Below are 25,989 nucleotides of genomic sequence, written 5' to 3'. Positions count from 1 at the left end.
TGGTGGCAGCCTCCCTGGCAGACGATGATTCCACAACCTGGCGCAAGGCTCCATGGGAGATGGTTGGGGGCTCGGATGGCCGCTAGGAGGAGCTGCATGGAGTCTGCAGCCCCACCCGGAAGTGCAATTAGAACCAGGTGGTCAAGCACCTGGAATGCTTCCGGGTGGGTTATAAAAGGGGCCATCCACCACCACTCAGAGAGCCAGAGTTGGGAGGAAGGAGACGACGCTTGTAGAGGAGTGGTGGTGAAAAGGAAAGATTATTGTGTGGTGTGGAAAAGAGTACTTTTGGGACTGTGTGTTGCCTGTGGGTCAAGGGGAAGACGTGCGCCCACGGGTGAAAAGAAAAATAAAAATCCTTGTACTTTATACGTGCCTTTGTATCCTTCTGTGCTGGGTCGGGTGCCTATATAGCGCCTTTTCTACAAGTCGCATTTTGCAGTTGTGCGTAATTGACTTCAATATGATGTTACATTCATCTTTGTTTGCCTCTGGTAAACTCCAACCTGCAGCCCAGATTGTAGTTTTGTGTGTTTACCTGTAGGGGGGGGCAGTTATCAGGCAGTCCAGAGTGTGTTTAAACTGTGGGGTTTGATGTTCATCCTTCATTGGATTCGTGAAATATGGATTAGTTGGCTTTATAAGACCTGAACATTGATCTCCTTGTATTAAAAATCTCCTGATATGGCGACGTAGGTAGGCAGAGAAAACATCGCCGCCAATACTGGGTTCAACCTCTGACTGCACAGCATGTGTGTAATCTATGAAGAAATGCGAAACAGAGAAGCTGGCACCATACCATATTCACACACAGCTCAACCAATATGTGAGTCGGTGTTAGCCCTGAAGAGCAGCTACTTGTCACCTTGAGGTAAGCAAATCTACAAACTGCAGTGGCGTAAGAACTCACTCATCCATTGGCATTAATAATCCATTAGTAGCTAAAGTTACATCATCAGCACAAACCTACAAACTGTTTCAAATTCTCCATTATTACCATTATTAGCGTGTGAATATGTGTGTGTGTGTGTGTGTGTGGGGGGGGGTATCTCTATATATATAAAAACCAACATCTGTCTGTCTGTCTGTCGTGGTCTTGTTTGAAAATAGTTGTAAGTAGGGCTTGACTTGAAAGAATCTCATGTTAAAAGTCTCCGTCTCAATGGACTAAATACCACGGCAACGTTTTTGGAATTTTTTAATTCTCGCTTGCAACACGAATTAGACGATCTGCAAGTCTCCAACTTAAAGTTAATTTCCAAACAATATATTCAATCTCTTTTCACTGTTGCGTTATTTCACCGAGTAATAATTTCCGTTTGTTTGCGTTCATGCGATCTTCACTCTCCTTTTTTTTGAGACTTTCGAATTTTCTTACTTCCATTATCTCTAACCTGCTCCGTATGTGTACCGCGCCTATATTTTTGAATTCTTTACAATGTTCTACTTTGTCATCTACTCTTTGTCCTTTATTTCTGGCCCCGGGCCTGGTTAAATCTCTTTCTCGCGGGATGTATAAATGTCTTTCCGAGAAAATCACGTCTCGTCTCCTTCCTTCCAAGATTTTTTTTTTATAATAGAGAGATTTGCGTGAACATTCCAGTTGATTTTGCGACTTCTCTTGTGGCGGTATGAATCATAGTTCGCTTGTGATATCGATTTATTTGTGCAAATCCGAGAGACGTGCAACGGGCCAAGGGGAAGGAGGTGGGGCCCTCCTCCCTCATGCGCCAGCCTCGTGGAGTTCTTTACCTCTGGTTAGTTAACAAATGACATAGAACTACTTAACGGATTTAAATCGGGTTTTATTCTGTAATTTGCTTGAACATTCCGGTTGATTTTATGACTTCCCTTATTGCGTTAAGGTTGTGGCACCGATGTAGGCTGCGGGCCGAGGGGAAGGGGAAGTGGGACCTCAGGAGTAGGGAACCAGGCGGGGCCCTCCTCACTCACATGCCAGCTTCCATTCGAGTCACTGTACCTCTTGTCACATGTTGGAGCGTACCTTGCCTCCGCTTAGCTAGCGATACCTGTTTGTTCTGCAAACATTATCACCTAGAGATTGTTAAAGAGTTATGTTTGACATTTTTGAGAGAGAGAGAGATCAGAGCTACGTGTGTTTTAGAGGGTACCTGCTCATTAGCAGAGATATCACAGGCATGTGCTCATCTCCCCATGCCGGGAAAACTCTCCCGTCAGAGCTGAACATGATCAGATACAGTGCCAACGTCTGACGCCAGAGTGTACCTACCTTCCGCTTGGCCAGAGATACCTTGCCAACTTTTTACATATTTGGCAAAGAAATCACAGCTACATTCTCTCCCCTGAAAGCAAAACCAAAAATATTGTATGTCAAGAGGTCCTCGGATACCAAAGCTATCAATATAAATTCTTCTCAATGCAAATTATTCACTACTATGTGGGCGGAGCCATGGGGGACAGCTAGCATATATAAATATATATCCATCCATTATCCAACCCGCTACATCCTAACTACAAGGTCACGGCGGTCTGCTGGAGCTAATCCCAGACAACACAGGGCGCAAGGCAGAGGCGTGACCACGGGGGGGCTGGGGTGGGCACTGTCCCCCGAGAGACTCTGGAGAAGAATAACATTTGATTTTCAAAACTGAGTTGCTTTCCGTTTGAATTTGGGGCGTATCCGTCAGTGCCTCCTCCATTAGACAGGCACCGTGCTGCTCACAGTTCACTTCGCCGCACATTTTGCAGCACGTTTTGAACCTGTTGACCACATTCTTTAATTAAAACAGCGTATACGTTCCATTCTTCTTTTATTTTCTGGTTGGTAACACCAAAGCCTATGCATAGGTGGCTTATTAAAAAGCAGACATCTTCAACCTCTGTCCCTCCGCAAGCTGCTGGCTCCACGGTTGAGCCCAACACCACTGCTACCAACACGGAGCACAGCGCACCCACGTTGGGAACTGAAACTCCAAAGGATGTAGATAAGCCTACACAACCCTCCAGCTCTGTGCCCGTGTCGGGTACTCCAAACCTCTGCCTTCAACAAAATATACAGTCCGGTCTGCCTGACTTAAATATGGATAGCCCATCCCAGCCCGTTTTTAATTAATTATCCCAAGCGCACATTCGGAAAGACACTCAGATGTTGTAGTGCAAGCTGGTATCAGTCTCGACCATGGCTTGAATATACTATTGCCCGTGATGGCAGCTTTTGCTTTGCCTGTCATAAATTTAGTATTTCCAATTCGGACCGTGAGGACATATTCACCAAACACAGCTACACTAACTGGAAAAAAGCTCTAGAAAAAGACGGTGGCGGCTTCCACAAACACGCGTCTAGTATCCCGCACGTCAGAGCCATGTCTGCATCACAGCACTCATCATTGGTGTGTCTTCAGCTGCATGCGAAAGCTCTTTCTCTACTTTAAACCACATTCTCACTCCACTCCGCCGAACAATACTACATTCAAGGAAGAGAAATGTAGTCATTCTGGCAAATGAGAAAAACATCACAGAAAAACTAGACATGAATGATTTTATTTCAGAATTTGCCAAGAGTAACTGCAGACTGGTCCTGTAGATAACATCAAGGTTAAACACTGGAAACTGGTGTCCTATAGCCTCCCATGACTACAATAAGCCACGTTTCTGTTCTTGCTCTCATATGTTGTATACATTTGACTTTATTGATATTTACCTTGTAGATGTAGTTCTGTATTTGTTCACAAAAAATAATAATACAAGTTCCATTGCCTCTGTTAATTTTATTGAACAATAGGTTATGATTTATGCCACAATTTTTGCTTTTATATGTTATATAAAACTATGTTATTATTATTTGACCCCCCTACAAAAATGGGGATGGATGGATGGATATTTTTTGCCCCCCCAGACAAGCCAAATGCCTACCCACACATAATGTTCTGGTCACACCTTTGGCGCAAGGCAGGAAACAAACCCCGGGCAGGGCGTCAGCCCACCGCAGGGCACACACACACACACCAAGCTCACACTAAGGGACAATTTAGGACGGCCAACCCATCTAACCTGCATGTGTTTGTACTGTGGGAGGATACCCACACAGACACGGGGAGACAATGCAAACTCCACACGGGGAGGACCCAGGAAGCAAACCTGTGTCTCCTAACTGCGAGGCAGTTATATATATATATTCTAATAGAAGTAATTTCAGCACACAAAGAATGAACTGATCAGGTTTTGGGATGTGGAGTCTTTATAGGCCGAAAATCGGAAGCAATGTCATCTGGCCTGAACCGGAAGTGACGTCATCTTAGCTGTTGGGACCGGACGTGACGTCTTTCTGGGCGCCAGAACCGGAAGTGACGTTAAATCAGGCAGGTTTTCCCGTATTTGGTCTGCGGAGATAACAGAAATAGGTTTAGAGCACCCTGCCACCCCCTGGTCTGGCAGGTAATTACCTCTACTTGGTCTGTTCAGCTCCCTCCTAATCATGCGTGTGTGATAATATATATATATATATATATATATATATATATATATATATACTGAATATATACATACATACATGTAATCATGAGATATATCTGGTCCCCTAGAACGTTAAATGAACGACACGTAAACGCAATACAGAAGTTTTCTTCCTGCTGCATGTGACATTTTTTTTTATGCCATTTGCACGTGCATCCGACTTGCAAAGACAAGTGGTGAAAGCCCATGTGGACGGTCTGATTCCTGCCAATGAGCAGAAAAAACCCCACCATTCAATCCGCGCTCACCTGACACGACAGATAGCAGGAAAACGCTCAGTTCAGATGTTCGTGTGGACAAAGCGTTAGAAATCAGGCCAGACAGTCCAATGTTGTTTTCTTCAGCTCAGAGAATCTTGTTTTTCATAGCCTTAGAGTCCATTAGGTGTGGGCTTTCATTTCACATCTGTTGGTGGAGTGTCGGAGTGGTGGTTGCTCGTCTAGACCAGGGGTGTCCAACTCCAGTCCTGGTGGGTGTAGGCTTTCATTCTAACCATCATCTTAATCAGTGAGACGTTTTTGCTGCTGATTCACTCATTTTGTCTTTGTTTTAACTGACGTTACTCAGACCCCATAGTTGTTTCTTTTTCCTTAATTAGCAGCCAAAACAATAATGAGACACAAAACAAGCCGCTACATGATCAGCTCACCTGAAATTAAAGAAAGGTGAAGGTCTCGGTCATGTTGGTTCGCTCAGGTCACCAAAACATCTTGACGGTGGTCTGAGATAAAACAGAAAATCAACAGTATCCTGTGGCAGAACGAGAGCAGCAACAAGTCCTGATATTCAATAACAGCTTTAATTAACAGCAAGAATTTGTTTCTCATTAAGAAACTGGTTGGAGTGAAATTGTTTGGAGTTTGACGTTCCGATGTAGCTGGTCATCTGTCGGCTTGTTTCACATCTCATTTCTGTTTGGCTGCCATTTAATGAAGAAACAAATCAATTCAGAGGACTAAATTCTTAAAAACAGGGCTATGAAAACGGAATGTAAAAGGAGTTAATTAGCAGTGAAAACTGATCACTGATTAGGAAAAGGGTTAGAATGATAAGACTTAATGATAAGTCTTGAGTGCTGTTTAATGAGGGGAGAAATAAGTTTATATAATATAGCTGTGTAAGCCCATGCTGTAAAAAGCCCGGGGTCCTAAAAACTATTGAAATCGGTAGAAAAAAAATTTGAAACGTAGAGATGTCAGGTAATTGAAAGGAACTACTCTGGGCACCTCACTCCTAGGAGGATTCGTTTTGCCGATGTGCTCGCCTCCCTTGTGTTATTAGTGTCTAAGCGAGTTTCTGTTTCCTCAGAGATGGAACCCTTACCTGACTCCACCTCTCACTTCCGGGCCAGACAGACAGACACACCCACTTTCACATGTAGACTTTTATAGATAAGATACTAGCTGTGTACGCCTGTGTTGTAAATAGCTCTACTCTGGGTGTCTCTCTCCTAGGAGCATTCGTTTTGCCGATGTGCTCGCCATGCTTCTGTAATAGCGGATAATCGAGTGTCTCTCTCTTCGGATGTTTCGTTTTGCAGACGTGCTGGCCTCGCTTGCGTATACTCGGAGTCACAAAGCGGCAGCAAAGGAAAACGTGAACAAAGTGAAGGGGCCTGCGGTAGCAAACTGAGCATTGCCTTCACACAGAACTTCAAAATCGGTTAAGTCTGTAGACGTCTGCTCAGTCAAAAAAAAACAGCACAACCAATGTGTCTGCGCTTAATTTAATTAAAATAGCAGAGGAATTTCAAGAGTATCAATAAATTGCAAAACATCTAGCAAAGCTCTAGAGAAAACTTACTGACTACTTGGAAATTATCTGCAGTTATCAATTTAGAATCCTTGACGCGTTGTTGGTTTTATAAATTAGGGACTGCCATTTTGTTAACCCTTTTAATGGGAAGTGCATCTTTAGACACGCTCCCATGACGACACTGAATCAGGGACAGCGTCTTAATAAAGAGATTTTTCCCTCCTAGGGGAATGCATCTATGGACACAGCTCCCTCGTATCTGTGCTCTGTGTGGTTCTACTGTCTAGTGTGATTTTTTTGAACTCGGTGGTCATAGTGGCAGAGGTTCAGACATCGGGTAAAAAACTTGGGTGAAAGTTTTATGGTAGTTTCGAGACCAAAAGAACCCCTAATGGTACTTTTTCATTCACTTGCCCTCAGTCATATTTCTAAGGGAAAAGGATTTGTTTTGGCATTTCATTTTAGTGGACAAACGTGTTTTATGTTTCTTTTTTGAGATTCTTTCCTTTTGTGTAGCAATTAGACGTGTGTTATCCATTATTTGAGAATGAAGCATTTAGCGATGCTGGACCAGTTTCTCCAAATATATATAAAATCAAACCTTTCTTTGGCCAATGCATTCGAAAATTTTCTGGAAACTACATTCTAGAGGGAGATCATTCGATCGATGAAAGTTTACTGCTATGGAAAGACCATCTAGGGTGGAAGGTATATGAGGTGAGACACAAAAATAACTGGACTGCACTTGGGGCTTTCCTGGAAAACCGTCTGGAGGACGGCCGGACGTGAGTCACAGAACTATATCCCCATCTACACGCCCTCTCAAACCGCCGACCGGCTAGGTATATCCTGTGAATAGCCCAGTCAGTATTTGCACAACAATCGTTACACGAGTTGCCGCGATAATGTCAGGTGAAAAAAATTCGAACAGCGAAACAACATCAAATTTCTCATCGAATTTTCTCTTTTTCCGTAAAGCAGTTTTTGACTGACAAAAACATTCCTGTCCTCGATCATCCAATTGATTTAGCTCCCTGTGATTTTTTTGTTCCCGAAAATCACAAGTGACCTGAAGGTACCACATTTTTCTTCAATGGATGAAGTGAAGACAGAAACGGCAAGCCTGTTGAAGAGCCTCAAGCGAGAAGAATTCCGGCACTTTTTTAATCAATGGAAGATACGTATGGAGAGGTGTAGAGATCGGGAGGGAGAGTATATAGAAGGTGACAACATTTAGAATGCTGTAATTCATCAAAAAATATATATATATTGTTACCAATACGGTTATTTTTGTGTCTCACCTCGTACATTCCGATAAAAAGATTGCATGTTGGGACGGAATCTTCTATAAGCTTTGTGGCGCAAAAAGTGGATGTGTGTGGAATACACGGGAAAAGATACCGAACTTGTAAACAATGTAGGAGGTGTTGATGTGCGTAATTTTACAAAACCGTCGTGGATTGTGCTAACACTTGCAGAGAAGCTACTGAATCAGGGTTATCTGATAAGACTAGACAATTACTACAGTAGTCCCGAGCTGTTTGAATGTTTGAATTCGATGGGAACTGACGCAGTAGAAACAGTAAGATCAAAGGATCTGCCAAAATCTGTGACGACGAACAAATTGAAATCGGGAGAAGTTGCCGCTGCATTCAGAAATAAGTTGATGGCTTTGAAGTGGAAGGATAAGAGAGATGTTTTCATGCTGAGCGGACGTCTCATAAGAGATGTGCAGTGTGTTTGTCAGACAAGCAGAGGAGGGAAAACGATATACGGCGGCGGAGACTGCAGTGTTCCACTCTGCGCTGCTCCGCATGCATCACACACAACTGGAATACTAAAATGGAAAATGTGTACATAGTGTAAATACATCTACAAAAAAACTAACATGAAATTAGCTTATTGTTGCTAACAAAAAAATGTTTAAATAATTTTGATAAATTTTCTTAACTCACAACTATTTCTATCGACAGGGGTGAGACTACTGAAAAAAGGGCCTCCATTTACAGGGGTTAAGATTATTCTCAAAATGGGATGGAGAGCCATCAAAATCTTGGCCACAAAAATATTAAAGTAAATTTATTGAAACATTGAGAAAAGCAAAATACTCAATTCCAAAACACAACATTCAAGATACAGAAGTCCCCCGGGTGCTTCAAACAAGACTAATTACAGCCCCTGTGGATTATTGTGTAATTAACGGGCCTTCATTCGCCACCATCAAAAAAAATTAAAACTGTAAATTACATAATGAAGCAAACAGGGAGAAAATTAATGAAACCAATAGAGATTAACAAAGGGTAATTCACAAACGTAAAACAATTCACCAAGAAGGAAAACAATGAGCGAGATTCAGACTAAAACAAAATGACTCAATGACACAGTTAGGGCAGCGGTTCTCAATCTGTGGGGCGGGACCCCCTAGGGGGGCGCGAAGTAACAAAAAGGGGGGTGCGAAGATGTGAAAAAAAGAAAACAAGAATCGAAAATATGAAAAATACATCTATTGAAACCAAAACAAATTAACTTAAACTACATTGTGATACTAGAAAAATAAATAAAGAGTTAGATAAATGTCGATAAAAGTTAAGTAAGTATAATAAAATATGCATCTATGATATATCATTAATTAAAAAAGAACAAATTGGTATTAGTGGGCTCCTTTCAAAAAAACGTTAGGGGGGCGCAATTAAAACTGTTATGAAAACTAGGGTCGCAAATACTTTAAGGTTGAGAAAAGCTGAGTTAGAGTGATTACGTGTGCTTCAATAACCCGATTAGATAGATAGATAGATAGATAGATAGATAGATAGATAGATAGATAGATAGATAGATAGATAGATAGATAGATAGATAGATAGATAGATAGATAGATAGATAGATAGATAGATAGATAGATAGATAGATAGATTATTCACGGAAACTGGATTTGTAAAATGCCAGGTAATCCTTATCAGGTTATCGGTCTTTGAGAACCCTGATTAACAGATGTAGATTTCTCCACGGATAATCCGACTATGTGGCCATGTAAACCCTTAACCGGGTTACTGTTAAAAATTTTGTATTCTGTGCGTGTGTGTTGCACTCTGTCAGCCTGCCCAAGTATCCGCGGCATAAATCAACTTTGTCACAGATGTTTCTCCCAGAATTCCTTAGGAGAACCGGCTTTAGACAATAATGCAGGCACGAGATACACCTAAAGTAAAAGGAATTTGTTTTATAAAAACATGGCATGTTTTTGTGAACTCTCTTTCTAATCTTGTTTTAATCTCTTTCAAGATTTCATATTTATTATGGGTGTGATGTCTTTATCTGACAATATTTGAGATAGGATCGGTGACATATCATTATTTTTTGCAATTGGAGCACAGGCAGATGAGGTGACTTGTTTTTATGGTCACACAGTGGTGTCAGCAGTGGGATTTGAATCTTCAACCTCAACATGTTGTAAGGTTTCTAAACTCTTTTGGGAGTCCCCCCAATGGGACAACACAACGAAGAGCGATCCGAAGTGCGACAGCTTATCCATTGCGGGGGCAACCGCAGGCTCCCAGTGCTGCAGCAGCTCGCACTATAAGCGTTGTCATTGATGAGTGATGCAAGGAATATTGTAAGTGCATGGAATAGGATTACTTGGCCACAACTCTGCCCGTTTGCTGTGTCTGTCTATAGGGGAGTGGTAGGCTCCGCTACACTAAATAACCAAGCTGTTCCTGTTTCAAGCGGAATAAAGCTGGTTTTACGAAAGTACTGAGACTCAACCTCATGCTTTGGGGTGCAAGACAGGAACTCACACGTCACAATGTGAACTTTAAAGTCTTAACTGCTGTGCTGTATGATCTAATTGGAGCAAAGCAATATAAGTGAGAGCAACTAATAGCGTTATTCAGAAGCATTAACTACAGATTTGGAATCACAGGAAAGTGTTTAATTACAACAAAGAAAAGTCCATACATGTGACAAAGGGCCACCCTGGCGGAGTCCAACTCTCACTGGAAACGGGTTCGACTTACTGCCGGCAATGTGAACCAAGCTCTGACACCGGTTGTACAGGGACTGAACAGCCCTTATCAGGGGGTCCGGTACCCCATATTCTCGGAGCACCCCCCACAGGATTCCCCGAGGGACACGGTTGAAACCTTTTTAGTCCACAAAACACATGTAGACTGGTCGGGCGAACTCCCATGCACCCTGCAGGACCCTGCTAAGGGTGTAGAGCTGGTCCACTGTTCCACGACCAGGACGAAAACCACTCTGTTCCTCTTGAATTGGAGGTTCAACTATCCGACGGACACTCCTCTCCAGAACACCCAAATAGACTTTTCCAGGGAGGCTGAGGAGTGTGATCCCTCTGTAGTTGGAACACACCCTCCGGTCCCCCTTCTTAAAGAGGGGGACCACCACCCCGGTCTGCCAATCCAGAGGCACTGTCCCTGATGTCCATGCGATGTTCCAGAGGCGTGTCAACCAAGACAGCCCTACAACATCCAGAGCCTTGAGGAACTCCGGGTGTATCTCATCCACTAAAGATAGGGTGAGAAGCTCAGTCATCCGGGAGGGGATCAGAGTAGAGCCGCTGCTCCTCTGGATCAAGAGGAGTCAGATGAGGTGGCTCGGGCATCTGATCAGGATGCCTCCTGGACGCCTCCCTGGTGACGTGTTCTGGGCACGTCCAGCCGGGAGGAGGCCCCGGGGAAGACCCAGGACATGCTGGTGGGAATATGTCTCCCGGCTGGCCAGGGAACGCCTTGGGATTCTTCCGGAAGAGCTAGAAGAAGTGGCCGGGGAGAGGGAAGTCTGGGCATCTCTGCTCAAGCTGCTGCCCCTGCGACCCGACCTCAGATAAGCGGAAGAGGATGGATGGATGGATTTCAAACTCTTGTTAAAAACACATCTCTTCAGTGAGTATTATTCATTTTCTTGTATGTAATTTCTATTGTCTTCTTAATGTGTTTATTGAATTGTAAAGTGTCCTTGAGTGTATGAAAGGCGCTACATAAATAAACCATTATTATTATTAGTTATTTAAAATCTCTCCAGTTAAGACATCATTTTTGGTCAGCTATCTTCAGAACAGGCCGCATTGCCTGTCTCAACATGGCTGCCAAGTTGTGCTTCTCAGTGGGGTCTTCTTTTCAGTCCATGGTGTGTGAGATGCTCCTTCATCATGAAGGTGTGAGAGAGAGAGAGAGAGAGAGAGAGAGAGAAAGCAAGCACATGTATACATTCTTTATCCAAATCATTATACCAATAGGGCGTCGTGTTACAGAATGGCCTCTGATTCAAACCAATCCCCAACCGCCGTACTTCAGACCAATGGGGGCACGGAATACCTTTCACACCCGCCCCCAAAACCATTTGTTGAGCTGATACTTGCCAGCTAGGTAGTCTGGCCGTCCTGTGGGAGGTTGATGAATAATAATAATAATAATAATAATAATAATTCATTATGGAGAGAGTCCTGCAGAGGAACTGGTTTTAGGCACTCCTATCGACCCTGTCATTAAATACTTCAGTCAGTCCTAAGACTGGAGTTTGGGGGGGGGGGTTGGCATATAAAATATTTATCAACTTATATAGAAAATTTCACAAAACAACAATTCCTAAGCACACAAAAAAAGAAACTGTCAAGACTCTACTTGGCAAATCTGAGCCCACTGTGTGATTTTACTGAGACTCCAGAGGAGACCCTTGTGAGAACGCTGAGAAAAATCCAAGAAGCAGGAGACAAGAGAACGTGCCTCCATTTGATTTCTTTCTGATCGCATTGTTGACTAGGAGAAACTAAAACGATATGAAGAAGATCTCCTTTTTTGATTTTTCATTCTTATGGAAAGTGTCTGCAGTGGTAGCGCTGCTGCCTCGCAGTTAGGAGACCTGGGTTCGCTTCCCGGGTCCTCCCTGCGTGGAGTTTGTATGTTCTCCCCGTGTCTGTGTGGGTTTACTCCGGGTGCTCCAGTTTCCTCCCACAGTCCAAAGACATGCAGGTTAGGTGCATTGGCGATTCTAAATTGGCCCTAGTGTGTGCTTGGTGTGTGGGTGTGTTTGTGTGTGTCCCGTAAAGCCCGCTTGTAAGACTCTGTCATTATTTTCAGGGCTCCTTTCTCTCTATGAAGGTGACTCTCAGCGTTCCTCCTATGCTGTGTGTCCTCCATGAGTGCCTCATACTTGCACTTGCTCTGCTGATCGCATCACCAAAGCCATACTGACCAATCACTCTAAAGCCGAAACTGACCAATCAGATTACGTGGTGGGTTTGCACCCTGCCTGGGATTGGTTCCTGCCTTGTGCCCTGTGTTGGCTGGGATTGGCTCCAGCAAACCCCATTGACCCTGTGTTCGGATTCAGCAGGTTGGAAAATGGATGGATGGATGGATGGATGGATAGAAAGTGTCCACAAGATAAATTTCCAGAGGCAAATGGTCGACCGATCACGTTATTCCTTCTCCTGATATAAAATAATCTGAAGCACTCCTGACTCCAGCATTAAAGGACGCCATCCAGGCTCCTCCAGTGAGGCAGAGGGCAAAGCTCAACTGGAGGAGAAGGAGGACATTGTTTGTGGGGTATTTGGTGAATAAAAAACAATTATTTGCACCCAGGACTGCCTTGGTGTGGTTATGTCTGGGGTTTGGGAACATGATGGTGCCCCCTGGTGGTCACCATTGTTTATTGTTATTGAAATGCTGAAGACAGCTCTGCATCCTCCATGGGAAATAGAACATCACATGTCTGGCATATCAGTTTATTGTTCTTGTAACTAAATATATATTTTTTCAGAAATTTCTTCAGTAGTTCAGAAGTTCTTCAGTAAACGAGCACAAACACATAGTCATATTAATGGATTAAGCACGTGGATAAAGAACCAATCGCCTTGATGCGCACTTGCACAGTTCCTCATTTGTAAGCTTTGTATCATAATTACAGAATATCTGATTGGTCTGATATAGTCTGCTTTGAATAAAAAATGATATGATTGGTTGTTTTTACTATATTGAAAAATGTTTGCTCCAACACACTTACACACTACCCTATAGATGAACTTTGATATTGTGACTCAAGTTTACAATGACTTTCAAAAATCAGAATTGGCCAGGAAATACGGGACGTCTGGTGACCCTCACGACAGCAGATGACTACCAAAACCAAACTGATTCTTCCTCTTTTCATTATTTATTTTCATTCTAGGTAAACAGATGATCCTCTAATGATGCCAAACACCACAGAGTTTGTTCTGCAGTGCACAATCGAAATGGACATGATGACCTTTACCATCGGCGCACTTGTCCTCATCTACCTGGGAACGCTCTTTGGAAATCTGCTGGTAATTGTGGTCATAATCATAAACCCTCATCTCCGCAACCCCATGTTTTTCTACATTTTCTACCTGGCGGTGATTGATGTGGTGAACAGCAGCAACCTCATCCCTCCAATGCTGACCGTCCTGATGTCCAGATCCACCAAAGTCCCTTATGGGCCCTGTTTGCTTCAGCTGTCAGTGGTGCACCATCTTGGGATTACGGAAGGCCTTCTGTTATCTGTTATGGCATGTGATCGTTATGTAGCTGTTGTGTACCCCCTGAGATACCCTTCCCTTGTTACAAATAAGATGGCGGGTCTCAGCATCTTCCTAGTGAATGTTCTCGCTGCTGCCACCCTCATCCCCTACATGTTTTTTTCGGCAGAGCTTTCATTTTGCCGCACTAACGTCCTGCCTTACTGTTTCTGCGATTTTGTTACTATGGTTCAAATTTCTTGTACTAAGGACCCCAAGTACCTTACTCTTTTGTCCAGCACCACAATGATCACTAGTATAGGAGGTTTAGGAATTTGTCTTCTATCCTATGTCAGAATTGTGGTGGCTGCCCTGAAGATCTCTTCGGCAGATGGGAAGAGGAAAGCCTTCAGCACAATGTTCACCCACCTTCTGGTTGTCAGTCTCTTCTATGTGCCACGGATGATTTCTTATATATTGCCAGGATTTGGAGTGCAGATCTCTGCTGAAGCTTACAATGTGCTGGTCATCATAGCCATTCTGGTGCCCCCCATGTTGAATCCTATCATCTACAGCTTCAGGAACAAGGAGATCAAAAGCATCCTTTACAGGATGTGGGCAGGGAAGAGAGTAAACCCCGACAGCCATTAATGAGATCAGCCAAGCATGATGACGTACACTTCCTTGTATTTTTTACATGTTAGGAAATGATTGGGTTAAAAGTTTTTAATTTAGAAGCAGAGAATGAGTAAGTACACCTGATCGATGCATTTAAAAATTAAAGAGAGGAGCAGATGTGGACGAAACATTTAGATGAGTTAACAAAGTTCTACTAAGCAGGGAACTAGCTGGTAACACACACATTTCCATCAAGACTCCATAACTAAGTAAGCACATGGTGGTCTGTAACATGATTAACATTCTACAGGGGCACCATTGAGAGCATCCTTACCAGCTGCATCACTGTCTGGTTCTGGGAACTGCAGTGTCTCTGATAGTAAGTTCCTTCAATGGATAGTGCGAAAAGCAGAAAACATCAACACTGCCTCCTCCATTCTCACCACCTTCTACAGAGGCACCATCAAGAACGTTCTGATCGGTTTCATCACTGTCTGGTTTTGGGAAGAGCGGTGTCTCTGAACTTAAGGTTCTTCAGTGGATAGTGCACACAGCAGAAAAGATCAACACTGCCTCCCCTTGTTCTCACCAGTTCTACAGGGACACCATGAAGAACGTTCTGATCGACTGCATCACCTTCTAGTTTTGGGAAGTGCAGTGTCTCTGACTGTAAGGTCCTTCAGTGGATGGTGTGTACAGCAGAAAAGATCAACACTGCTTCCTCCATTCTCACCACATTCTACAGGGACACCATCAAGCACGTTCTGATTGGCTGTATCACCTTCTGGTTTTGGGAACTGTGGTGTCTCTGACCGTAAGATCCTTCAGTGGATGGTGGGAACGGCAGAAAAGATCAACACTGACTCCCCTCGTTCTCACCAGTTCTACAGGGGCACCATGAAGAACTTTCTGATCGGCTGTCTCACCTTCTAGTTGTGGGAGGTGAGGTGTCTCTGAACGTAAGGTCCTTCAGTGAATAGTGGACCCAGCAGAAAAGATCAACACTGCTTCCTCCATCCTCATCACATTCTACAGGGGCACCATCAAGAACGTTCTGATCAGCTGCATCACCTTCTGGTTTGGGAACTGCAGTATCTCTGATGGTGAGGTAGTATACACGGCAGAAAATGATCATTTGGCACCCCTTTGTCCTCCATTAAAGACATCTTTAGAGGACCTCTCCCATCCCTCTCATGGTCTCTTTGATGCCACTTCCATGTGGCAGAAGGTACTGTAGCATCTGAACAAGCACTGCCAGGTTCTGTAACAACATCTACTCTGAACTCTATGCTGCCTCCTAGCCTTACAGTGGATCTGCCTAGCAGCCTAGTAGCTTATTTGTTACTTTATTATTATTTGTTGTTTTTATGTATTTATTTATTACTATATTTTTTAATTATTACTATCTCTTCACTTACCAATTTTCTATAATTTACCTACACTACTCAAAACAATGAAGGGAACATTTAAGTCACACATTGGATCTCAATGAATGAAATAAGCAGGTGTTAAATCTTTACTGAGTACTTGGTCTGTGTAACTCGTTGAGAACAAAATGATGTAACAACAGTCAATGGAAACCAAAATCACATCTGAGGGCTGATTTAACATCACACCGAAAATCAAACTCAAAAATTGAAATCCTAGGCTGATCCAACATCACGGCAACTCATAAGGTGGCTCAATGGTGTGTACAGCCACCACACATATGTCTGCACTCCCAACAATGTCTGGGCCTGCTCCTGATGAGACAGCAGATGGTGTCCTGGGGGATCTCCTCCCAGACCTGGATCAAAGCATCAGTGAACTCCAGGACTGTCTGTGGCATTACTTGGTTGTGTCAGATGTACCGATACATAACATCCCAGAGGTTCTCAGTTGGATTCAGGTCTGGGGAAGGCGCGGGTCAGTTAATGGCATCAATGCCGTCATTATCCAGGAACTGCCTACACACTCTGGCCACATGAGACCTGGCATTGTCCTGCACCAGGAGGAACCCAAGGCCCACTGCACCAGTAAAAGGTATGGCAATGGCTCTGAGGATTTCATCCTGGTACCTAGCAGTAGTCAGGGTACTGTTGACTGACATGCGGGCCCTCCAAGGATATGACTCCCCAGACTGGAACAATGTCCTTACCCACAGACTGGAGGGCGCCCAAGCCACCTGGAAAAAGAGGGTCTATCCTAACTTGGTACCGACTTCAACCCAACCATCACATCCCCACCCGATGGGCAATCACCAAAACTATGGATCTCAATGTCCACCTCCAACTCATCCTCGCTTCTCCTCAGAGCAAAATCTGCTGCAACTCCCTGCTTCGCTTTCTCCGGCTCAAACCCAGTTTCCTAGAGTCGCTGACGCCATTGCTATCATAAGAACTCCACAGTTGGCAATATGTAAATATTATTCACATCTAGGTTTACGAAAAGGCCTCAAACTTCCCATATCAGTAGCATTCATTTTAAGACACTAAATTTAGTAGCAAAGCATTACATGTGCATTTTATTTTAACCACTAGATCTGGAATCTAATTTTTGCATCATTGCTTTATTGAATTAGACACCATTAGTAGGAAATCGGTAAATCAAGAATGAATAGAATGAAAAAGGAAAAAGCAAAGGTAATAACTTAATGGGAATTACTTACAAATTAGTAGAACTGCATCATAAGCATAACTGCCTCCTTTTGTTCGACTGTTTTTAAGTGTCATATACTGTATAACTAGCTACACAGGCAGGAGCATAAACTAAATATATTTTATTTGTACCTTCAGTGCCTTTCCTCCATTTTCAAGTGTGTCTGAACCTCTTCCTCTGTCCCGTAAAGCCCGCTTCTCAGACTCTGTCATTATTTTCAGCACTCCTTTCTCTCTATGAAGGCGACTCTCAGCGTTCCTCCTATGCTGTGTCTCCTCCTTGAGTGCCTCACACTTTACACTTGCTCTGCTGATCGCATCACCAAAGCCATACTGACCAATCACACTAAAGCCGAAACTGACCAATCAGATTACGCAGAGGAACTAGACACACACACAAACACACAGACAAACAGTTTTATTATATCTATATATATAATTCACTAAGCCAGAAGACAAGTAGCCAACCATGGAAAGCACGCCAGAAGGGGCGTGGATTCACTAAGCCGCCGACAAGTAAGACACCCATGGAGCATGCAGGAAGGAGCCACGCCCACCAACTCAAAGACCATTGGATGCGACGACAACTCGCAGAGCCACGCCCACCAACTCGGACGTGGTACGACACAGAAAAAACGGCGTCATTTATATTTGTCTGTCGTAGAGGCCACATGCACCTTCGAGCCGCGTTGACTGTTCATAGAGGCTTGTTTCTCGCGGAGGTGAATCGCCATATGCAGCGTGTAAAACAGTTTGCGAGGGGTATCCCATGGGATCCTTAAAACAATCCTTTACAACTGAGGTTAAAACACAATGAAGTAAGCAGTCTTTAAAAACCAATACGCCCTGTGCCTGTGTTTCATTAGCGTCGGCGGTCCTCCAATTGTAAGTCACGGACAATTGTATGTTTCCCTCTCAAAACACTGAAGGAAGCAGTCTTTAAAAATCAATAAGCCCTGTGCCTCTGTTTCATTAGCGTCTCACCTGCTTCATCCAATGGTCTTAAAGTTGGTGGCCGGGACTCCGTGAGTTGCTCTTGCGAGCGGGCACATGACCAGGGGGTGTGTAAGCTTAGAGAACGAAGGTGGACGGGGGGAGGACCAGGTAAGAAGAGGCATGTTTGTAGCGAAACTGAATCGCTGAATGACCGTGCGACGGCGGTCGGCTGGCAAAAACTGGCCGACAAATTAAACACGTGTGCATTGTACTTACTGAAAGCACCGTTACGGATTTTGCAAATGTTCATTTTTTTCTCTCCTTTTAGACAACGGTGTCTTTCCGGAAGTGTTCAGCTATCAATATATTATTTTTGCGGCGTTTGCCTACAGGACCACGTGCAGCGAGAGAGCGAGAGCGTGTGACACACACACACACACACACACACAGACAGACAGACGCGCGCTTGCATGAGAGAGCGCGCTGGACACATAGGAATAATAATACTCCGTTACATTGATATACAGTAATCCCTCGCTACTTCGTGGTTCACTTTTCGCGGATTCACGACTTCGCGGGTTTTTAAATACAAGTGATTGCCCGCCTATCGCAGAAGTTATGTTCCAGACCCATCAGCAACAGGAGAAAATCCGCGATATAGAAAGACCATATAAATAAACATTTTTATAGTTTAAGCCTTAAAATACCCATCCCACATGCTTTAAACACATGTAAACTTATAAAACACACTTTGTTAACACATATGATATGTGGATGTTGGACTGAGGATATGAGTAACATCTCACTATTATAAAACATTTTAACTTCACGCAAGACAAGACAGTGAGACAGGAAAATTGGTGATGTACAGGCTTTTAAATTATTGACAGGCAGAGCAACAAGCAGCACAAAGCCAGCACAAAGTCCACTTCTCCTTAGCGTTCATTCAGCTCCCCACCCCCTTGACAATGCGAAGTGGCAGGAGCGTACTGCGGCAACGGGGAGGGGGGGTTTGAGCGAAGGTGCGTTCAGCTCTCACACACCCATACACACACACACACTCCTCCTTCCGAACGCGTAGAGCGACAAGCAGGCATTTTGGCAGAAGCAGCACAAAGTCCAATTCTGCTCAGCGTGAGTTCAGCTGCCCCCCTTCACAAAGCGAGTGCAGACACATTGACGTCTGATCGCTGCGTGCAGTGTGCAATGTTGGTCTGAGGTGTTTAAGAATGTAGAAAGTGTTTAAGAGCATAGGAAGTGTTTATGAGAGCGTGGGAAAGGTTAACAAGAGAGTGAGAAAGGTTTATAAGAGTGTGGGAAGGGTTTATAAAGCCTTAAAATATGTATAAATAATAAAATAAATATAGGTCGCTACTTCGCGGATTTTCACCTATCGCGGGGGGCTCTGGAACGTAACCCCCCGCGATAGGTGAGGGATTACTGTACCGGTGTTCTCAGTATTCAAAGCGCTATCCACACAGGGAGGAACCGGGAAGCGAACACACAATCTTCCAGAGTCTCCTTACCGCAAAGCAGCAACACTACTACAGCCCCACAAGGCAGTTAAAAAATACACGGGGCTCGAATTTGTTTTCACTTTTGTAGATAGCATTGTTGCAATTTTACTTTTCTTGGTGGCTTATTACATTACAGATGTTTCACATGTTCATTGTTTCCCCTGTGCTTAAAAGACATTAAAAAAGTGTTTCTCAACTGTGACTACAAGTACTGACAACTGTGTCGTTCAGGAAGTGGTCACCCATCAATACATAATTCTGTGGAGTATGCTACGCCGTGGGTTGGCTAGTAGTATATAATACAGAAAAGCTGATGAAATAGCTGCTTGTTGTGTCCCTGATTATTTAGTTACTTGTCAGCTATTCCTTTTGTACACAGTTAATTATAAATCTATAATACAGGTAGATGCTGTGCAATATTTTTAAAGAAAGCCGAATCAAACTACGCACTACAGCACAATCTCTGGATAATCCACGTTGTGTAAAATGTACCATCACACTTGTAGACGCCTACAGTGATATCAACAAAGTACGTAAAGGGGTGGCAGCAAGGGAGAAGCTTGCACCTGTCAATTCACACTTTACTAAGAATGTTATCAATATTGAAGAATAAAAAATGTTTAAAAGAATAAGTATAAGGTAATCCTTACAATTCAAAATTTATATGCATCCATATTATTTTCAATGAAATCGCAGCATACGTCAGTCCAAATTAGAACAAATGCAATGAGAGTAAATCAAAAATAAAGTAAGTTTGAAAATTACGCGGTAAACGCAAACAGATTGAAGATGACGCAATACAACGTGTTTGTGATGGCGTATGGGAAGTTCGAACACGCACAGTGCAGCACTCTGCCGTTAGTCTAGTTGAATCGAAGGTCAAAGGAACATGGTGTGATAAAAAAAATTAGGCAGCCGACAGAAAAAAGTTTGGGGATGGCCACCGCGCATACTGAAAAATCAGCCAAATAAAAGAAACATGTCTCTACAGAAGCGGAACTGACTACCAGGTGGTATGCTGGTCTTAAATATGGTGAGAAAAAAGGAAGAGGTGGAGTCAGGGTGGCCGGAACAGGAACCGATGTGGCGGTAAGATGGATTCTGGGTACTGGAAATGACATCATCAGAGGTTGCCGGAAGTGATGTCAGCAGTGGGTGGACCGGTGGTGATGTCATCGAGAGGCAGGGTAAAGGATCAGGTGAGAGCACCCACCCCCTGGTCTTACTTGTTGAATAAAACTAGCAGCAGAAGGTCACCCGCCTCACCACTTCTTTTAAGGTTAGCGCTTGGAATTCTAAGCAGACCCTCATTTGAATATCTAAGGGTACCATTTGGAGTGTAAGGTGAGGGGCATTCTGAAATATAGGATGGAGTGAGTTTATTGAAGGCTTTGTAAACCATCAGCAGTATTTTAACAGTCAATTCTAAATGGCACTGGTAACCAATGTAGTGACGCTCAGACTGGCGTGATGTGTTCTGATTTTCTTTTCCAAGTTAAGATTCTAGAAGCTGCATTCTGCACTCGTTGCAATCGATTGATGTCTTTTTTGGGTGGTCCTGAGAGGAGTGCGTTACAGTAATCTAGCCGACTGAAAACAAAAGCCTGAGCTAATTTCTCAGCATCTTGCAATGTTATAAGAGGTCTGACTATTGCTATATTTCTTAAGTGAAAAAATGCTGCCCTAGAGATCTGATTAATATCCATCCATCCATTATCCAACCCACTATATCCCAACCACAGGGCCACGGGGGTCTGCTGGAGCCAATCTCAGCCAACACAGGAAACAAACTCCAGGCAGGGCGCCAGCCCACCGCAGGGCATGCACACACACACCAAGGACAATTTAGAATCGCCAATGCACCTAACCTGCATGTCTTTGGACTGTGGGAGGAAACGCACGCAGACACGGGGAGAACATGCAAACTCCACGCAGGGAGGACCCGGGAAGCAAACCCGGGTTTCCTAACTGTGAAGCAGCAGCGCTACCCACTGTGCCACCGTGCCGCCCTTAGATCAAAGTCAATAATTACCCCTAAATTCTTTACCTCCGTCTTGACTTTTAATCCTAATGGATCAAGTTTATTTCTAATAACCTCACTAAAGATTTCTGTTTTCTCTTTATTTGGTTTGAGAAAATTACAACACATTCATTCAGAAACACAAGTAAGACATTGGGGGTGAGTGAATCAAGAGAGTTGGGGTTATCAGGCGCTATTGATAAATACAGCTGTGTGTCATCAGCACAGGACCAGGAGAGAGGAAGGAGCCAGACCCAGAAGTAATGGCCGGAGGTTAGGTGGACAGACAGCCCACCGGAAGATGTTGCTGGGGACTCTTTATTCCCCCAGGACAACTAGGTGGATATCGGTGCCCAGAACAGAGCCAGTAGGGAATGCTGGGGAGTGGCCTGTTGGGGTCTGTGGGTGCCTCAAGGTGGCGCTAATAAATGGGACTTCCGTATGACCCGGAAACACTTCCATTGGGCAGTAGCCGTGGCACCGGAAGTACCGCTGGGTCCGTAATAAAAAGGAGCGCACTTCCTTATTTAGGCAAGTCGGAGCTGGGATGACGTGGAGCAACACTCAAATGGAGGAGGGCAGAGAAGTCAGTATTGTGGACAGAGAAAGAAAACCTGCATTTGTGCTTCTGCAACTTTGTGGAGGTTTAGTGTGGAATAAACCTTCCATTATCTGAACCCGGGACTCTTTGCGTGTTCGTGTTCTGGTGTTTGGGGCGCCCACAATGGGAATTCTTTAAATGATATTCATCACACTACTGAGCTGGTGAGCTCTGCTGGGTTTAAATTCATACACAACGTTTTTCTCCTTCATCATCTCCAATATGCACACTCGTCTTCAAGGGTCGAGTGCTCATTGTGACACTGCTAACCCCACAGACAGTCTTATCTTGTTAGTGTGGATGTGTAATAAGTTGAGATCGTCTTTGGATGGTCCTGTGCCGAATGCACACTGCAATTGACCCCTCAGTGCCAAAAAGTTGCTATATTAGAGGAAATCAATAAGGGGTTTATAATGCTGTCAATAAATAAAGGATGTCGGTGTAATAAAATGCAACTACGCTTTAAAGGCTTTCTTGAAAGATAAACAAGCACTCATAAAAGTCAAATGCAGAAGAAGTCAATCAAAAACTAAGCTTGTTTCCCTTCGTTGAGGATGTCATGTCCACTCAGCTGGGACAGCAGCATTACTGATCGGCCGTAACCCCCGACGCAGGGAAGCAGACGACTAAAACCAAAAGCTTTAATTAATCCTGATAGCTAACGTCTCTGAGGGTCTGTCACTAGAAGGGCACAATAGGGAATGTGAGCGCCATGGCAAAGAAAACAAAAAAGCATTTTCCATCTGGAATAAATTAGAGGCTGAGTCTTCTCCCACACAAGGGTCCCAGGATCTTTTGAGACCATCACATGGGTTCCCAAGTTTTTAAACATCAAGACCGTAAACAAAATCAAATCACCGAGCACCGGCATGAGTGAGTGCAGGATTAGAGATTTGAGAAAGAGGAGTAAAGAAGAAGAGCACAGCTAAAGTTACTGCACAAAAAGGTAATGTCTCTCATTTATTTTAAAGCAAAAGGAATTGAAATAGGGCGCGAGTCTTTTTAAGACAGGTTGGAGTGATTTGTTGCAGATACCTCTGACACGGGTGTCAACAGAGATCAGTAATGCACTGCACTTGACGCAAAAGATTTTCTTTTATTGCTTTATAAGGGCAGAGTGGGGGCTTCTGGGGCTCAGGATCAGAAAGGCCATGGGTTCAAATCCTGTTACTACCAGAAGGGATCCTACTCCTTTGGGCCATTCATCTGAAAATTGCTCCGGGGGTGCTGTACAATGGCTGACCCTGCACTCTGACCCCCAAAAGTCATGCGAAAAGACAATCCCCTCTCAGGGACTGACAAACTCTATCAAATCAAAGTAATCGCCACACGTATTGTAGCAACATGGATTTTTGGGAACAAAAGTGAGGAACTGAAAGTGGAGAAGATGTCCGTGGCAGCACTTACACACTTCTACGCAAAGAAATGTAAAGACGAATTATTTCTACGAGGGACGCTCAAAACGTTTCCGCACTTTTTTCTTTAACTCTATTTATTGAGGATTTCAAAAACAAATGACATCACTACATAGCCACCTTCGTTTGCGATGCAATTTTCCCCGCGTCATACCAACCGTTTAAATGCCCAATTACTACTCCACCCTCCCTCCCGCCTTCACCGTTTCCAACGAAAAATATGAACGTGCAGAAACGTTTTGAACATCCCTCGTAGAAATAATTCGTTTTAGAGTCTTTACATTTCTTTGCGGAGAAGTCTGACAGACAATACAACATACAGTGCCTTTGAAAAGTATGCACCCCACTTGACGTTTTCACAAATTCATTATTGTACAGCATTGACGCACATTGGCTTTTTTGACCGTAATCAACAGAAAAAGACTCTTTAATGCCAAAGTGAACACCGATCTCGGCAAAGTGGTGTACATGAATTACAAATACAAAACTGGCCCAACTACCCCTTCTACTGAAGTCTGTGAGGAATTCCTCCACTTTTTCCGTAACAAAATTAAAGATGTAAATAATTCAACTAACATAAATACATCATCTGTTTATATCTCTCCCTGTTTTCCCACTCCATCCAGCTCCTTCTCTAAGTTCTCACCAGTCACATCTGCGTTTGTTAATAACCTGCTTTATAAGATGAGGCCGATAACTTGTGTACTGGACCCCATCCCCACCACACTACTTAAATCCTGCCTTCATGCCATAATCCCGACTGTTACAACAATAATAAACTCATCCCTGGACACTGGCTCTGTGCTGCTCACTTTTAAAATTGCTTCTGTAACCCCGATGTTAAAAAAGTCTGGCCTTGATGCTGACAATCTTAACAACTTTCGGCCTATTTCACACTTATCTTTTCTGTCAAAAGTTCTTGAGCGTGTTGTAGCTTCCCAACTCACCAATAACTTGACCTCTAATAATTTGATGGAACCCTTTCAGTCGGGTCTCAGAGCACAGCACAGCTGTGAAACTGCTCTGCTACGGGTAACCAATGATTTGCTTATGGCAGCAGACTCTGGACAAACCAGCATATTAATTCTGTTAGACCTCAGTGCAGCATTTGACACTCAGGTCAGACATGACAGTCTACTGTCCAGAATGGAGAACATGCTGGGTATCTCTGGCACTTTCCTCCAGTGGTTCAAGTCCTATCTGAGTGATAGGCAAGAGTTTGTTAGTCTTGGCAAGAGCAGATCCAGCTTAGCACCAGTCATACCACAGGGCTCTGTCCTCTGCCCTCTTCTCTTCTGTATTTATATGCTTCCCCTTGGCCATATTATACGTAGCTATGGACTGGGTTATCATTTTTATGCAGATGATACTCAACTCTACTTCAATGTTAAAAGTGGAACTTCATCAGAGCTCTCTCAGCTCACGACCTGCCTCAATGAAATTAAAACCTGGATGGAGCAGAACTCTTTAAAATTAAATTGCAATAAAACTGACCTCCTGCTAATTGGGACTAAAATGCAACTTAATAAAATGAGCTCCTTCCCAGTCCATCTTGGCGGTGATCTCATCAGACCTGCCTCTACTGCAAAGAATCTTGGTGTCATTTTTGATTCCTCCCTCTCTTATTCCGCCCACATAAATCACATTAAGAAACTTTCTTACTTTCACCTCCGTAACATATCCCGTGTTCACTCCTTCCTCTCCTTCTCTAATGCTGAGAAACTTGTCCCTGCTTTCACATCACATCCCACATCGATTATTGTAATTCCCTACTGGCAGGTGCCCCTTCTAATCTTATATCACAGCTCCAGCTTATTCAAAACTCAGCTGCAAGAGTCCTTACTCGAACCAGCAGCAGTGAGCACATCACAGCCATCCTGCTCCATCTCCACTGGCTCCCTGTGTCTTACAGAATCGAATATCAAATCCTACTAATAACCTACAAAGCCTTAAATGGCCTCACACCGGATTACATTAGTGACCTTCTCCATCACTATGTGCCTGCCCGTCCACTAAGGTCCTCTGATTCTGGTAATCTTGTTGTACCCCACACTAATCTACACTCCATGGGTGACAGCAGGGCCTTCAGCTGTATAGCGCCCAGACTCTGGAATGACCTACCGAAATTAATCAGGTCAGCTGACTCCATGAATTCTTTTAAAAAACAACTCCAAACTCATCTGTTCAGGAAGGCTTTTAGCTCTACTTGACTTTATTACCCTTCTCTCAGTTTACTTCTCTGTCAAGATGCTCATGTAACCTGTGTGTGTGTGTGTGTGTGTGCAGACCATCAATTATGTTGTCTGTTAGGCTTTTCTCTGAATTTGCTATCTTATTCTTTTCTATTTATTTTTCTGGTTTAGTACTGGGCGGTACGGTGGCGCAGTAGGTAGTGCTGCTGCCTCCCAGTTAGGAGGTTTGCTTCCCGGGTCCTCCCTGCATGGAGCATGCATGTTCTCCCCGTGTCTGCGTGAGTTTCACAGTCCAAAGACATGCAGGTTA

At 43.7% G+C, this 25,989-nt stretch overlaps 2 protein-coding genes across 2 annotated transcripts in view; one reads left to right on the top strand and one right to left on the bottom strand.

Moving 5' to 3' along the window:
* Positions 1-25,989, bottom strand: part of dnajc28 (DnaJ (Hsp40) homolog, subfamily C, member 28) — a 1,235,492-nt gene that overhangs the window by 872,178 nt on the left and 337,325 nt on the right. The gene's annotated exons all lie outside the window — the stretch shown is intronic.
* LOC114641341 (olfactory receptor 24-like) lies at positions 13,502-14,395 on the top strand. The gene has a single exon (XM_028790405.2). It carries the CDS (start codon positions 13,502-13,504, stop codon positions 14,393-14,395), a length of 894 nt encoding a protein of 297 aa, XP_028646238.2.

The sequence above is a fragment of the Erpetoichthys calabaricus genome, chromosome 4 (genome assembly GCF_900747795.2).
Source record: "Erpetoichthys calabaricus chromosome 4, fErpCal1.3, whole genome shotgun sequence".
NCBI classification, from domain to species: Eukaryota; Metazoa; Chordata; class Cladistia; order Polypteriformes; family Polypteridae; genus Erpetoichthys; species Erpetoichthys calabaricus.
This window is presented reverse-complemented; position numbering and strand designations above follow the sequence as displayed.